General features: G+C 39.7%; 1 protein-coding gene across 1 annotated transcript; it reads right to left on the reverse strand.

Moving 5' to 3' along the window:
• Nucleotides 1-1,249: 1,249 nt before the first annotated feature.
• Nucleotides 1,250-2,572, reverse strand: LOC120241893 (dnaJ homolog subfamily A member 1-like). The gene has a single exon (XM_039247276.1). It carries the CDS (start codon nucleotides 2,570-2,572, stop codon nucleotides 1,484-1,486), a length of 1,089 nt encoding a protein of 362 aa, XP_039103207.1. The 3' UTR covers nucleotides 1,250-1,483.
• Between the last annotated feature and the right edge of the window lie 10,751 nt (nucleotides 2,573-13,323).

Here is a 13,323-nt window from a genome sequence, read left to right on the forward strand (position 1 = left end):
GAATTCATCTTGCCGGCAGCATCGTATAGCATTTGCTCTCCTGAACACTAACTTCAGCTGTGATTTATTAGGGGACCAAGTTCATGTCATTGCGCCTGATCTTCAGAGGCCTGGCTTCAAATCCTGATTTTACTCACAATTGAAAATGAGGCTGGTGGTCAGGTCTGAGCCCCGTTTGACATGATTGTCAGCCTGCACTCGGGAGAATGGCCGTCTGGAAAAACAGGGAGTGTTAACTTGCAGGTCAGGGACTCAAGTACCTATCAGTGGAGTTTTTATCTGCACAGAGTCTGGGAGGGGCTGTGGCTCCTGACCTGCTCAGTGGGATGCTTATTAAACTGCCTGACAAAGTGGCTTAATACAATCCTGATGTCCTCTTAGGAAGCTTTTTTTTTTCTTTTCTAGTCACAGCTTAAGAAAATGACTAATTATTAAAATTTTGAAAAAGAAATAGCTCTGGGACTTGGAATGTCGGTGTAAAATCTTAAAGGCAGCCAATTTTGCTTCCTGGCATTTAGTTGCCCTGTGCAGCTTATAAATAGTTTCCATGTGGCTGCTGCTTTAGTCCAGACTTCTGATAAGAGGATGGGGAAATTAGTTTTGTAGAAGTCTGTCAGTTCAGGGGTAATGTGTATGCCTAAGTATAATCTCTTTTTTCTTTTCTTTCTTTTTTTTCCTACATGAATGGCCTAGAGAATGAAGGCTGTTTGCTAACTTATGAGGAGAACAATAGGAAAAGCAAAAGACTGATAAAAATTAATTTTATAATTGGAGGTAAGACAAAGGCAATCAATATAATTAAATTCAATGTTGAATTTAAGAGAAGAGACGTATAAAATGATACCAGTAGAGTTTAATGCTAATTTGTTATCAGATCTTGGGATCTCTATTCCCTTCGTATGGGACTGCCTCTTACTTTTAGTTCAATTTTTAAAAAGAGGGGCGATGATGAGCTCCACCAAGGCAAGAATCTCCTGGGAAAATGTATTCCATTCATTATGCCATAACTGGGGAAAGGGGACCATGAGTTATTTTATTTGAACATAATCTGAGTGGATCTTTTTTGGTAGAGAGAAGACTGCTTGGGACCCTCATAGAAAGGTCATCTCATCCATAGAAAAGCAGATATTATTTGGAACAACTTATGGTTCAGCTACCCTATCTTGATAGACATCAAATGGGAGGAGATGTCATGATACTGACTTTTATTTAACATAACTCTTTCAAAGCACTTTCTTTTTTTTTTTTGAGCTTTTATATATTTTATTCTTCATTTAACTTTTAAAACACTACTATATTGAATATTAAAACAAAAACAATAGCAAGTAGTGAGCTATGATTATAGTCCTTCACTTGTTCACTACTGCATACAGAATGCCAGCAGTGTTGTTCACTGGCCCCATTAAGAGGTTTGACACTGAACACCTCCCCTAGGGTGATGTTCATCATCCTCATATGCTTCTCCATTGAAATGGCGCCGTCTTTACTGATTTGAATCAAAGTCCACCAGTTCTACCTGGTCCATTTCATCAGTCTCTTCTACTTCTTTCCTCTCAGGTAGGAGTTTTTCCAGCAAAGAGAGTTTATCAGGAGAGAGAAAGCCATTCTCAGGGAAGTTTACCTTAAATTCAATGATTAGGCGTCCTTTTTCATATGGTCTACGATAAACTGGAATGCCTTCATTCAGCACACACTTGATATCTCCATGCTTGACAATCTGACCTGGGTGAGAGGTGATGACAATGGTTCTGTTGTCAAGAGTAGATATTGGCTTTTGGAAGCCACACAGTGCTTCAACCAGCTGTATGTCCATACACATGAAAAGATCCTCTCCTCGCCGAGTAAAAACAGCATGGTCCTTCTGATCTAAAACAATGATAATATCTCCTGGTTCCAGTCCAGGTTCTTGGTCTCCTTCACCATGGAATGTTATCTTCTGGCCATCTTTCATGCCTTTGTCAATATGAACTTCTAGAATCTTCTTTTCTCGAACTATCTTCCTTCCATTGCAGCTTTTACATCTATCTTTAGGACTGATCCTTTCCCCATGGCCCTGGCACTCCATGCACACAGACTGAATTTGCTGAACCATTCCAGGTCCTATCTGATGAATTCTTATTTGCATTCCAGTACCTCGGCAATTGGGACAACACTCTACTGCTCCTTTCTTTCCACCTCGGCCTTCACATTTGTCGCAAATCACATTCTTTTGCAGAGCTAGTTTTCTTGTTGCACCATTATATAAATCTTCTAAGGTTACAGAGAGCTGATGCACAACATTTTTACCTCTCCTTTCTCTTTGCATCCTTCCTCCTCCTCCAAAAAACATATCAAAGATGTCCATGGGGGAGCCAAAACCACCACCTGCTCCACCTTCTTTAATTGCCTGTTCTCCTCCTTTGTCATATAATTCCCTTTTCTTTGCATCAGAGAGCACTTCATAAGCTTGAGAAATCTGTTTAAACTTCTCTCCTTCATTTGGATTCTTGTCAGGGTGGTACTTCAAAGCCAATTTCCTGTAAGCCTTTTTCAATTCTTCCTGGGTGGCATTGGGTTTGACCCCCCAAAACATCGTAGTAAGTAGTTTCTTTCACCATGTTCTACAGCCGGTGAGCGGGCCGAGGCCGGTGTGGGGGAGCAGGAAGCAGCGCGTTGCTGGGCGCAGCTCTGGCAGCCGCCGCACCTCCGCTTTCCACCGAGCGTTCTGGAAAGTTCCCTTTCAAAGCACTTTCTAAGGGCCAAGAACTATCCTAAAGACTATCCAAACATCAACTCATTTACTCTTCATAACAACCCTATGAAGTAGGTAGTGTAACTTATTATCCTCATTTCCCAGATGAGGAAACTGTGGCACAGAGAGGTTGAGCCGAAGGTCAAATATCTAGTAAGCAGGAGAGCCGTGATTTAAACCCAGGGAGTTCAGGGGCACCTGGGTGGCTCAGTCAGTGAAGCTTCCAACTTCAGCTCAGGTCATGATCTCACGGTTTGTGGGTTTGAGCCCCTGCATCGGGCTCTGTGCTGACAGCCCAGAGCCCAGAGCCTGCTTCAGATTCTGTGTCTCCACTACTCTCTGCCCCTCCCCTGCTCATGCTCTGTCTTTCAAAAATAAATAAACATTAAAAAATTAAAAAAAAAAAAAACAACCCCAGGAGTTTACCTCTGGAGTCTTGCTCATTCTAAGCTGATTGGTGGCAAGGACCCTTGACTAGCTTTTCTCCACTAAATTCACCACAGATTGCTTACCACAAACTTGCTTCATGAGAATTTTCTCCAGTGCTGCAGTGGTCACCCGGACTATAGGTTTTTAACTCTTTCTGAATTTGGCACATGGTGCTGGGTAACTCATCTTGTACATGTCCATGACTTTAAACTTTAATCAAGCTCTCAGAGATGGCTAACCCTGCCTGAACATCAACACTACCAAAAACCCCCATCAGAATGGACTTCTACCAACAAATGAATGGATAAAGAAGATGTGGTTTATATATTCAATGGAATACAACCTGGCAGTGAAAAAGAATGAAATCATGCCATTTGCAACAATGTGGATGGAGCTGGAAGGTATTATGCTGAGTGAGTGAAATAAATCAGTTAGAGAAGCACAGATATCATATGTTTTCACTCATATATGGATCTTGAGGAACTGAACAGAAGACCATGGGGGAAGGGAAGGGGGAAAAATAGTTACCGAGAGGGAGGGAGGCAAACCGTAAGAAACTCTTAAATCAGAGAACAAGCTAAGGGTGGATGGGTGGGGGGAGAGGGGAAAGTGGGTGATGGGCATTGAGGAGGGTACTTGTTGGGATGAGCGCTGGGTGTTGTACATGAGCCAATTTGACAATAAACTATACTCATTAAAAAAAAAAAAAGAATATCTTCTAAGAAGGGCTAGCTTTTGGAGGAATTTTCTCTTCATTTGGTCAGGAAGCTTTCCCTGACCCCCTTTAGGTAGCTGTCCCTGTTATATTGATAAACCTGTATTTTAAGTGCCTGTTTCCTTGATTGTCTTTCTCATAATATGTAAGTTTTTTGAGACAGGGTTTATGTCTTATTTGCCTTCTTGCAGCCTCTGCCTAACAAAACACCTGATCGGTAGTAGGTACTCAGAGAGGTTTGTTGACTGCATCAGACCAGTTGACCTTTGTGGCATGGTTTCCGTGCACTTCCAGGCTGTGAACAAAGGCTGTCTCCTCTTTACCTCGGGGAATAGAGTCTGTGACTGATTTTACAAAGTTAGGAAGGAGCTTTAACTTGTGGCATTCCTTGTCAAACAAAATTTAATGATTATTAGAGATGCTGAAATAGAAATGGGGCAAACAGAATTTTTATTTGGAGAAATTTCCCCCAAAGCTATTAAACACCAATTTCACAAAGAAACTAGAAGGACTTTTAATTGCCTCTGGACTCATTCTGCCAGTGCTAAGGTGCCTTTAAAAATTAAAATAGTACCCAGTAAGAGGCTATTCTGAAAGTAGAAGAAGTCACTTAAGAGGAAAAAATCTTCCCTCATATCTGTGCTATTTGTGATTTGTGATATCTTAGTTATAGGACGTGGCACAGTAACAAAACTCCCTTGACCTAATGTCCAACATTTCCCAAGTAATCTAAGTATTCTAACCTCTCAGCCCTCACCCGACGTGCCCACTCACTCTAATCATCTCTGCTCCTGCGGTCTTCCAAGTCCTGTCTCGCTTACTGTCATCTGAGGTAATTTTCAATTTTTATGTGGTTGCCTGTCTCCCTCCTACATGACTGCCCATGGACGCATGCGCGCGCGCGCACACACACGCACACACACGCGCACACACACACGAGATTTTATCTTCTTTTAGCTCTTTCTCTCCTCTCTGCAGTTTCATAGTAAAGATCAGAAGATAGCTGGGCTGTTTTGTGGATGTGGAGGGAGGAGATAATTGAGGATTAAAATTGACTACTCCTCACCTTCTAGATGTAGATTTTTTTATCTGCTTGTAGGAGATGGTTAAGGTTTACTCCGCTAGTAAGGAGTTATTTTCAGGAGTCCAGAGGATTTTCCAACAGGAGTGGGTTGGACTGTTGCTGAAGCAGTGGAGATTACAAGAAACCTGGGGCGGGTGTTTGTAGTGCTGACCTCTAAGCACGCAACCACATGTTAGCTGTGGCCTTGCTCTCCGGTTTCTAAAGCTAAGCTATTTCTACATCTGGTGGGTACATCACTGTTTAAAAAATAGGCTAAAAATTTGAGAATAACTGCATCCTTGACAAGATGTATCCTTTTCTAAGGAGAAATGCTGCAGCTGTCTAACAAAGAATTACAACACTCCACAGCTGTCTGGGCAGGAAATGAAGAAAATTATCCTGGCTATCTCAAAATGCATGTTTGGGGGATGGAGGAGGGTTTAAGAGTTGCCATAGACTATTCTGGAATTAGGGCTGTGAGCCTGCCTGATGAATGTTATCTCATATTACAGGGTTCTTGGCCATCAGATTTCAAGTAGCGTTAACAATTTTGAACTACCTAAAATCAAACAGCACACTTACATAGATTCCAGATAAAGAATTAAAGTGAAAAATATGTCTATTTTTTACAGCAACCAGGTTTCCCATCTTCCTCTTCCCATCCAGTGAATAAATTACATTAAAAAAATTAATATCCAGGGCGCCTAGGTGGCTCAGTCGGTTAAGCGTCCGATTTCAGCTCAAGTCATGATCTCACGCTTGTGAGTTCGAGCCCTGCATTGTGCTCTGTGCTAACAGCTCAGAGCCTGGAGCCTGCTTCAGATTCTGTGTCCCTCTCTCACTCTGCCCCTCACCTACTCATGCCTTGTCTCTCCCTCTCTCTTAAGAATAAATAAAACATTAAAAAATTATTAAAAATTAATACCCGAGTTATGTCAAAGTCAAATGTGAGGAAGCTACGACTACAGGAATATCATATAATAATCATTGTTTCAGAACACAACTGTTCATATTTTTGCCAAGAATGTGGTCATTGGATGACTGTTTATTGAATGGCCGTTTTGTGTGTCCTCCATACTACTTTACAAAGGTGCGTTTCCCGAGCACAGCTAAGAGCACTCTTCTCCCCTAGAAACCATCAGTGCCCCCCACCATTGTCCATAGCAGTGCTTCTCAAACCATAATGTACATATGAATCACCTAGCAATCATGTAAAAATGCAGATTCTGAGGCTGTTGGCCTAGGGCGGAGCCTGGGCTTCTGCATGTCTAACAAGTTTCCCGGTGTTCCTGAGGCTTCTTTTCCTTTAGCCACAGTTTGATTAGCAAGGGTCAATGGGATAGGCCTGGCGACAGCAGCAACGTGCACTTACTTTCCAACCATCTTCCCAGGCTAACTGACCTGTATTTTCTTGACTCTCCAAAGTCATTCTATTCTCTGGTCCTTTCTGGGCTACTTTTGTTTTTCCAGATATATACACATTTTCTTTTATGCTTTGAGATGTTAGTCCTTATCAACATCTTACTTGCCTTTATTAACGCAAGGAGCCCATATTTTCCACAAGCCCTTTTCAGACTTTCCCTGACTGACTGTTCTTTCCCTGCCCTGCTCTCCTCTTGCATTTTGGTTGAAAATTGATTTTCCAACATACTGCTGTCTGTCAGACTATCCTTATTGGTTGTGTATCTGTCTTTCCCAATGAACTATGAACTCTGGTGGACAGCGATCTCATTCTATACATCTCTGCCTTTTCTGCAGCATTTTGCACAATTCCTTCAGAGAACAGGTGCCAGTAAAAGTTTTCTGAAATGGAATAAAATTCACAAATTGTGTAAAATCACTTTGCTATATGGTTTTCTCTTGAATAGCTGAACCTCACCAGCATTCAGGTAAATCTCTTCACTGTTCTTTCCTGAGAGGGTATGTCTTACTCCTTGGTAGTTACAGGATCACTCCTGGGTGTTTTTTGAAAAGGTTTTGATTTAGAGGATCTGTGTATGTGACTATGTGGGCTAAGCTTCTTAAAGGGGCGACTCAGCTGAGAATCACAAAAGAAAGCTGAGGCTGCTTCCTTTGCCAACCATACAAGCTGGTTTTTATTGTTGCTAATGAGAGGCACTTGTGTTGACTGTCTAACAGAAAGTATCTTAATCCTTTCTCATTAGACTTCTAAAATTAGCCTTGTTTTGCCCTGCATGTAGAATCCTGAGATGTGCTACCTTTCCAGTGTTTTAGGTGGGATGACTGGAAATTTGAAGGTCCATGCCTACAGTCTGGAAGGATATTCCTAGCTGGGCTTATTAATCTATAAGCTTTCAGAGTGACCTAGGCTCTGATTTTGGTACTGCAGTGTGTTAGCGTTGCTATCTTGAACACCTTATTTAGCCAATTTGATCCTCAGTTTTCTCATCTCGTAATGGGGTAAATCATACCCGCTTGAGGAATTATTGGCATTAAATGGAAGAACATGTATCAATTGCTATGTGCACAGGCATGCAACAAAATAGAGGGTGTTATTATAATGAGCTTCCTAACATACCATCGGTGCTTAAAGTCCTTCGTCCATGTTTAACGAACACATCTCAGCTGTTAAAAGTTGGGGATGAGACAGGCGCTCCTGTCTGAAGCATCCAAGTTCTTCTTTTTATAGATTCCTGAACACTATTGTGCCCTATCACTGGCCCTTTCTAGTGGCAGAAGCAATATGTCATTGGTGACTTGATTACATTCCAAGTCCATTGAAATTGGGACTTTTTAATCTCCTCTGGATCATGGATTCATTTCAAAATCTCATGAAAGCTATTAACCTTCTCCTAACAAAAAAACTGCATGTATTCATGCAATTTTGCTTTTATCTTCTGGGGGGGTTGATGAATTCCAGGATAAAAACCACTGGTTCCTGGATCTGCATATAAACTTCTGGTTCCTCGTGAGGCAAAAAGCCAAGAATAACACAACAAAGTTCTATTGGCACAATAGAAGACCAGGAAGTTTAGGGAAAAATCACCCAACCATCCCCCAATTCATTTTCCTTGCTCAGGACAACCTAGAACAAAGATGGCTACTTGAAGTGGGGAAGGGAGTGGTCTGATAACCATGTTTAAAATTATATCTTGTGTTGAGAATTATCATCAAACATATGTGGTATAAAATGTTTCTGATATAAAATGGTATCAATAAGCTTTGCAGTGAAAGTGAATAATAACCCAAGTTAGAAAATCGCTTCTGTTTTAGACATAGAAAGGAAGTTGCCCAAGCAGCAAGGTACACTGTTCACCATTTGTCTTGGTCCAGGTTGTAGATCTGTGCGCAGGCTGACTTGCATTAATAAACATTAACACAGTGAATGTGGAAACATGTCCAGGCCTTGCTCATCAGTTCCCATCCTCATACTTCCTGAGTAGGTTGGGAAATGTGGAAAGACAGCATGAATTCAATTTAACAGTCCAGTAAGTGCCAAAGAAATGATCACATCTCTGAAGCTAAGTGTTTCAAACAAGATTTTTCAGATGGTAAAGAAAAGACAAATCACTTGTTTAGTAAACAGCAAACACTTTATACATTAATCATCTACCAGACATTAAGTATAATCAAAGGTTCCGTTTTAGTTCAAATACAACTTATGTTCCCTAATTAATTACTTACAGGACTATGTAGTTTGCATTTTTAAGTGAATTTTCTGCTTCCCAGATGTCTTCTTACAGGGACGCTGTGACCCTTCATAGAGAGGCTGGTTCTCTTATCACAGTGTTTTCAAGGCCTCTTGGGGTGTAGAAAAACATAGTTTAAGTACCACCTGCCATGTTGGACCCAGTAAGGAATTTGTGAAGTTAGAATGCAGTTCCTGCGTTTAAGTAGGTTATATTCTTGGCAAAGAGGCTGCAAATTGAGATGATGTAATTCAAATTTGATTTTTTCCAGAGAAACATTATAATGGAGTTATCTTCCTGACCAAGTGTCCAGTCTTAGTGGATTCACAGAAATGAGGCTATCGTACTAGTAAGGAACCTCAAAGATAATCTGGGTCAATCCTCTTTCTTCAGCCAGAAAAGCATTATTCTCACTGTTCAGAAGAGACAAGGAAAATTCATTTAGAAGCTAAGTGTTCTGCTAATATGCCAACTAGAGGTGGGACTTTGGAGGATGAGGGAAGGATCTAGAACTGTTGGGAACCATTCTGAGCCCACTAGTCGAGAAAACTCCTGGTGAGGTTAAAGCAAGTTTGCACGGTCTCTTGCCAATCAGATGACGACCGATATCCACCCCCCCTCAATTATTTCTGCTTGAGCACTGACCCCTAGGGTACCTTGTTGATCAATACCGGGAGTGACTTGTCCCCTTATTCTGGCCCTGGTATGATGATTGCACCTTGTGAAGGAACTTATTGTGGGAACTTCTTCTTTTGATTATGGGAACAGACATCGTGTCTCTAGCAGGTCCTGTTTCCCTCCATACTTTCCCTTGAGCTATGAACAGGCTAATGACCCTTACTCATAAAAGATTCACCTTTACATGTACAATTCTGTTTCTACCATTGCGTTAGTCCAAGATGTTCATACAGCTCAACATGTAAATCAACTAACCAAAAATGTCTCTCATGCCCTAGCTATTCAAGAAATCATAAAAGTAGACACAAAGGTAAATGCACTCGAAGAGGCTATTCTATGTATTGGAAATGAGCTAAACTCTTTAAAGGTATGGTTGGCTCTCCGGTGCAATAAAGTATATAACTGGAAAATCAAGTCTTGCCCGGAGACAAAGAGCCTAACTTAGAGAGAAGGAACAGATAAGGGCAGAAGATAAGTTACTGCATACACCTTTGCTAACTGATGGTGTATAGCAGCCCCTTCCCTAAGGCCTACTTTCCACAAACCCCTTCCCTTACCCTGGCAGCTGTGATGAGGATGGATAAGAGTATCTACAAACCTATGACTTAATCTTAGCGTTATTAAAATGTGAACACCTTGTTATTTTCTTAGTTACTCAACCTCACTGTAATTGGGGCAGTTCTGCAAGAAGACTTCTGTAAAACCTGTTTCTGTGCATTTTCCAAAAACATCTTATCACAGAGAACTATCCATTGTAAAAATTCCATTTCCTGATGCCATGTTAACATTTGACCTATAAATAAAGACACCAAAACCGACAGGACAGAGATGCCTGCCTGGTGGTCAGAAAGGATCTCGGGCCTCTCTCACCCCTCCCTCGCCAACACCGTCCATCCTTCAGGGAACCCTGGACCTGCTGGAGCCGGCCTCCGGCATAGAACAGCACTGGCCAATAGAGTTTTCTGCAATAATAAAAATGATCTATATCTGCACTGCTCAGTTAAGTAGTCACTAGCCCCATGTGGCTATTCAGTTCTTAAATGTAGCTAGTGTGATGAGGAAACTGAATTTTCAATGGTATATAATTGTAATTAATTTAAATTTAAATATAAGTACCATGTGTGAATAGCACAGGTACATTAAACTGAATTTCAGGTCTTTTGAAAGGCAGGGACTAGGTGGCAAAGTAAAAACTATAGCCAACAGAATAAAATCTGATGAGATAACTACCTCTCTGACTGAATTGGTTATTTTATAATGAAGTTTAGGGATCATCAATCTGCTGGTCAATACCAAGGAATTTTAGTAGTTTATAGCATGATAAAGTCTCAGAGCCATTTAACACATTTTATAGTACAGGAAAGAAAAGATACACGACGAATCCTAAGGGCATGGCCAAGTACCAAATCAAACATTTAGACTTAGGACAAGAAGCAAATGCTATAACTCATGATAGAGTTAGGAGTATTTTAAAGAAAAATGCCCTAAGGATAATGGAGAAAGTTACCATGAAAAATGGTGGAATATATTCGGAAAAACAAATCCAAAAATGGTTTTGACTATGGACCTAGCCATAGGTCTAGAGGCAAAAAACTATGCTTCTTGTAATTCTTTCCACTAATTTGATTTTACTTTCAATTTAACATATCTACTTAGAAAAATCATAGGAAAAAGCATGAGACAGGTCTTGTTACAAATTTGTAAGCGTGCATCACAATATTGGTAACTCTAAGTACAAAGCTCACTAGAATTTTCTCATCTTACATGATGAACTTCATGTCCATTAAACAGCAGCTCCCAGTTTTCCTCTCCTCCCAGCTCCTGGCAATCACTCTTCTACTTTCTGCTTTGATGAGTTTGACTACTTAGTTACTTCATATAAATAGAATCATGCAGTATTTATCCTTTTGGGACTTGCTTATTTTAATTAGCACAGTGTCCTCAAGGTTCATCCATTGTTGTTGCATACGACAGTGTTTCCTTACTTTTTAAAGCCTGAATAATCTTCCGTGGTACATATAAATCATGTTATTTATTCATCGGTCAGTGAACACTGAGATTGCTTCCACATCTTGGCTATTTCAAACAATGTTGAAGTACACATGGGAGTGCATGCATCTCTTTGGAGATCCTCATTTCCATTTTTTTGATAAATACTCACAAGTGGGATGGCAGGATCATGTAGTTCTATTTTTAATTTTTAAAATTAAACCTCCCAACTGTTTTCCATAGTGGCTGTGCCATTTTACACTCCTAAGAATGTTAGGGTTCCAATTTCTCCACATCCTCATCAACACTTCTTATTTTCTATTTTATTTACAACTTATTTTTATATGGCCATTCTAACAAGTTTAAGGTGATATCTTATTGTGAGTTTGATTTGCATTTCTCTAATGATTACTGATCTGATGTTGAACATCTTTCCATGAACCTGTTAGCCCTCTGTATGTCTTCTTTGGAGAAATGCCTATTTCAGTCTTTTGCCCATTTTTAAATTATTTGTTTTCTGCTACTGAGTTGTGAGAATTCTCAAATTTTTGGATATGAAACCCTTATGAGATACACACTTTGCATATTTTCTCCCATTCCTTAAGTTGCCTTTTTACTCTATTGTTTTCCTCACCGTACAGAGAATTTTCATTTTTCTTATTTATTTTTGCTGGTGTTGCCAATGCTTTCGGTGTCATATCTGGTAAATCATTGTCAAGATCAATGTCATGAAGTCTCCCCCCTATGCTTTCTTCTAGGAGTTTTACAGTTTCAATTCCTTGCATTTAAGACTTTAATCCATTTAGAGTTGATCTTTGTGATGGTATAAGGGTCCAATTTCATTGTTTTGCATGTGGATGTACAGTTTTCTCAACACCATTTTTTGATAAGATTATACATTCTCTATTGTGTATTTTTGGCACTCTTGTCAAAGACCAGTTGACCACATAGACAGGGATTTATTTTTGGGCTTTTTATTCTGTTTAATTGGTCTATTTATCTGTCTTTATGCAGTACCATAGTGGTTTAATTCATCTTACTGTAGCTTTGTAATATGTTTAGAAATGAGGAATTGTGAGGCCTTTAGCTTTGTTTTTTCTCAAGATTATTTTGGCTACTTGGAGTCCTTTGTGGTTTCATATGAATTTTAGGATTGTTTTTCTTTCTTTCTATTTCTGTAAAAATAATACCATTGGGATTTTTATAGAGATTGCATTCTATCTATAGACCACTTTGGGTAGTAGGGGACATTTTATCAATACTGTCTTTCCATCTACAAAATTGGAATGTCTTCCCATTTACTTACATCTTATTTAATTTCTTTCAGCAATGTTTTATAGTTTCAGTGTACAGGTCTTTTACCTGATTGGTTAAGTTTAATCTTAAGTATTTTATTCATTTTGATGCTACTGTAAATGTAATAACCTTCCTTTAAAATTTTTTTAAATGTTTATTTTTGAGAGAGAGAGAGAGACAGAGTATAAATGAGGTGGGAGCAGAGAGAGAGAGAGGGAGACACAGAATCCCTAGCATTCTCCACGCTCTGAGCTGTCAGCACAGAGCCCAACAGAGGGCTTGAACTCATAAACCATGAGATCATGACCTGAGCCAAAGTCAGATGCTTAACCTGAGCCACCCAGGTACCTCTGTAATTACTCTCTTAATTTCCTTTTGGATTATTCATTGTTAGTGTATAAAACACAACTAATTTTTATTTGTTAATTTTGTAGCTTACAACCTTGGTGAATTCATTTACTAGTCCTAACTTTGTGTGTGTGGAATCTTTAGGGTTTTTTTTTTTCGTTTTTTTTTTAAAACATATAGGATCATGTCATCTTCCTTTCTGATTTGGATGACATTTGTTTCTCTTGCTTCATTGCTCTGGTTTAGAACTTCCAGTACTTTATTGAGTAGAAGCAGTGAGTGTGGGCATCCTTGTCTTATGTCTGATCTCAGAGGAAAAGCTTTGAGCTTTTCACTGTTGGGTATGAAGTTAGCTGTGGACTTTTCACATATGGCTTTTATTATGCAGAGGTACGTTCCCTATATTCCTAGCTTATTGAATTTT

Source organism: Hyaena hyaena, unplaced genomic scaffold (genome assembly GCF_003009895.1).
Source record: "Hyaena hyaena isolate Hyena2069 unplaced genomic scaffold, ASM300989v1 scaffold_293, whole genome shotgun sequence".
NCBI lineage: Eukaryota > Metazoa > Chordata > Mammalia > Carnivora > Hyaenidae > Hyaena > Hyaena hyaena.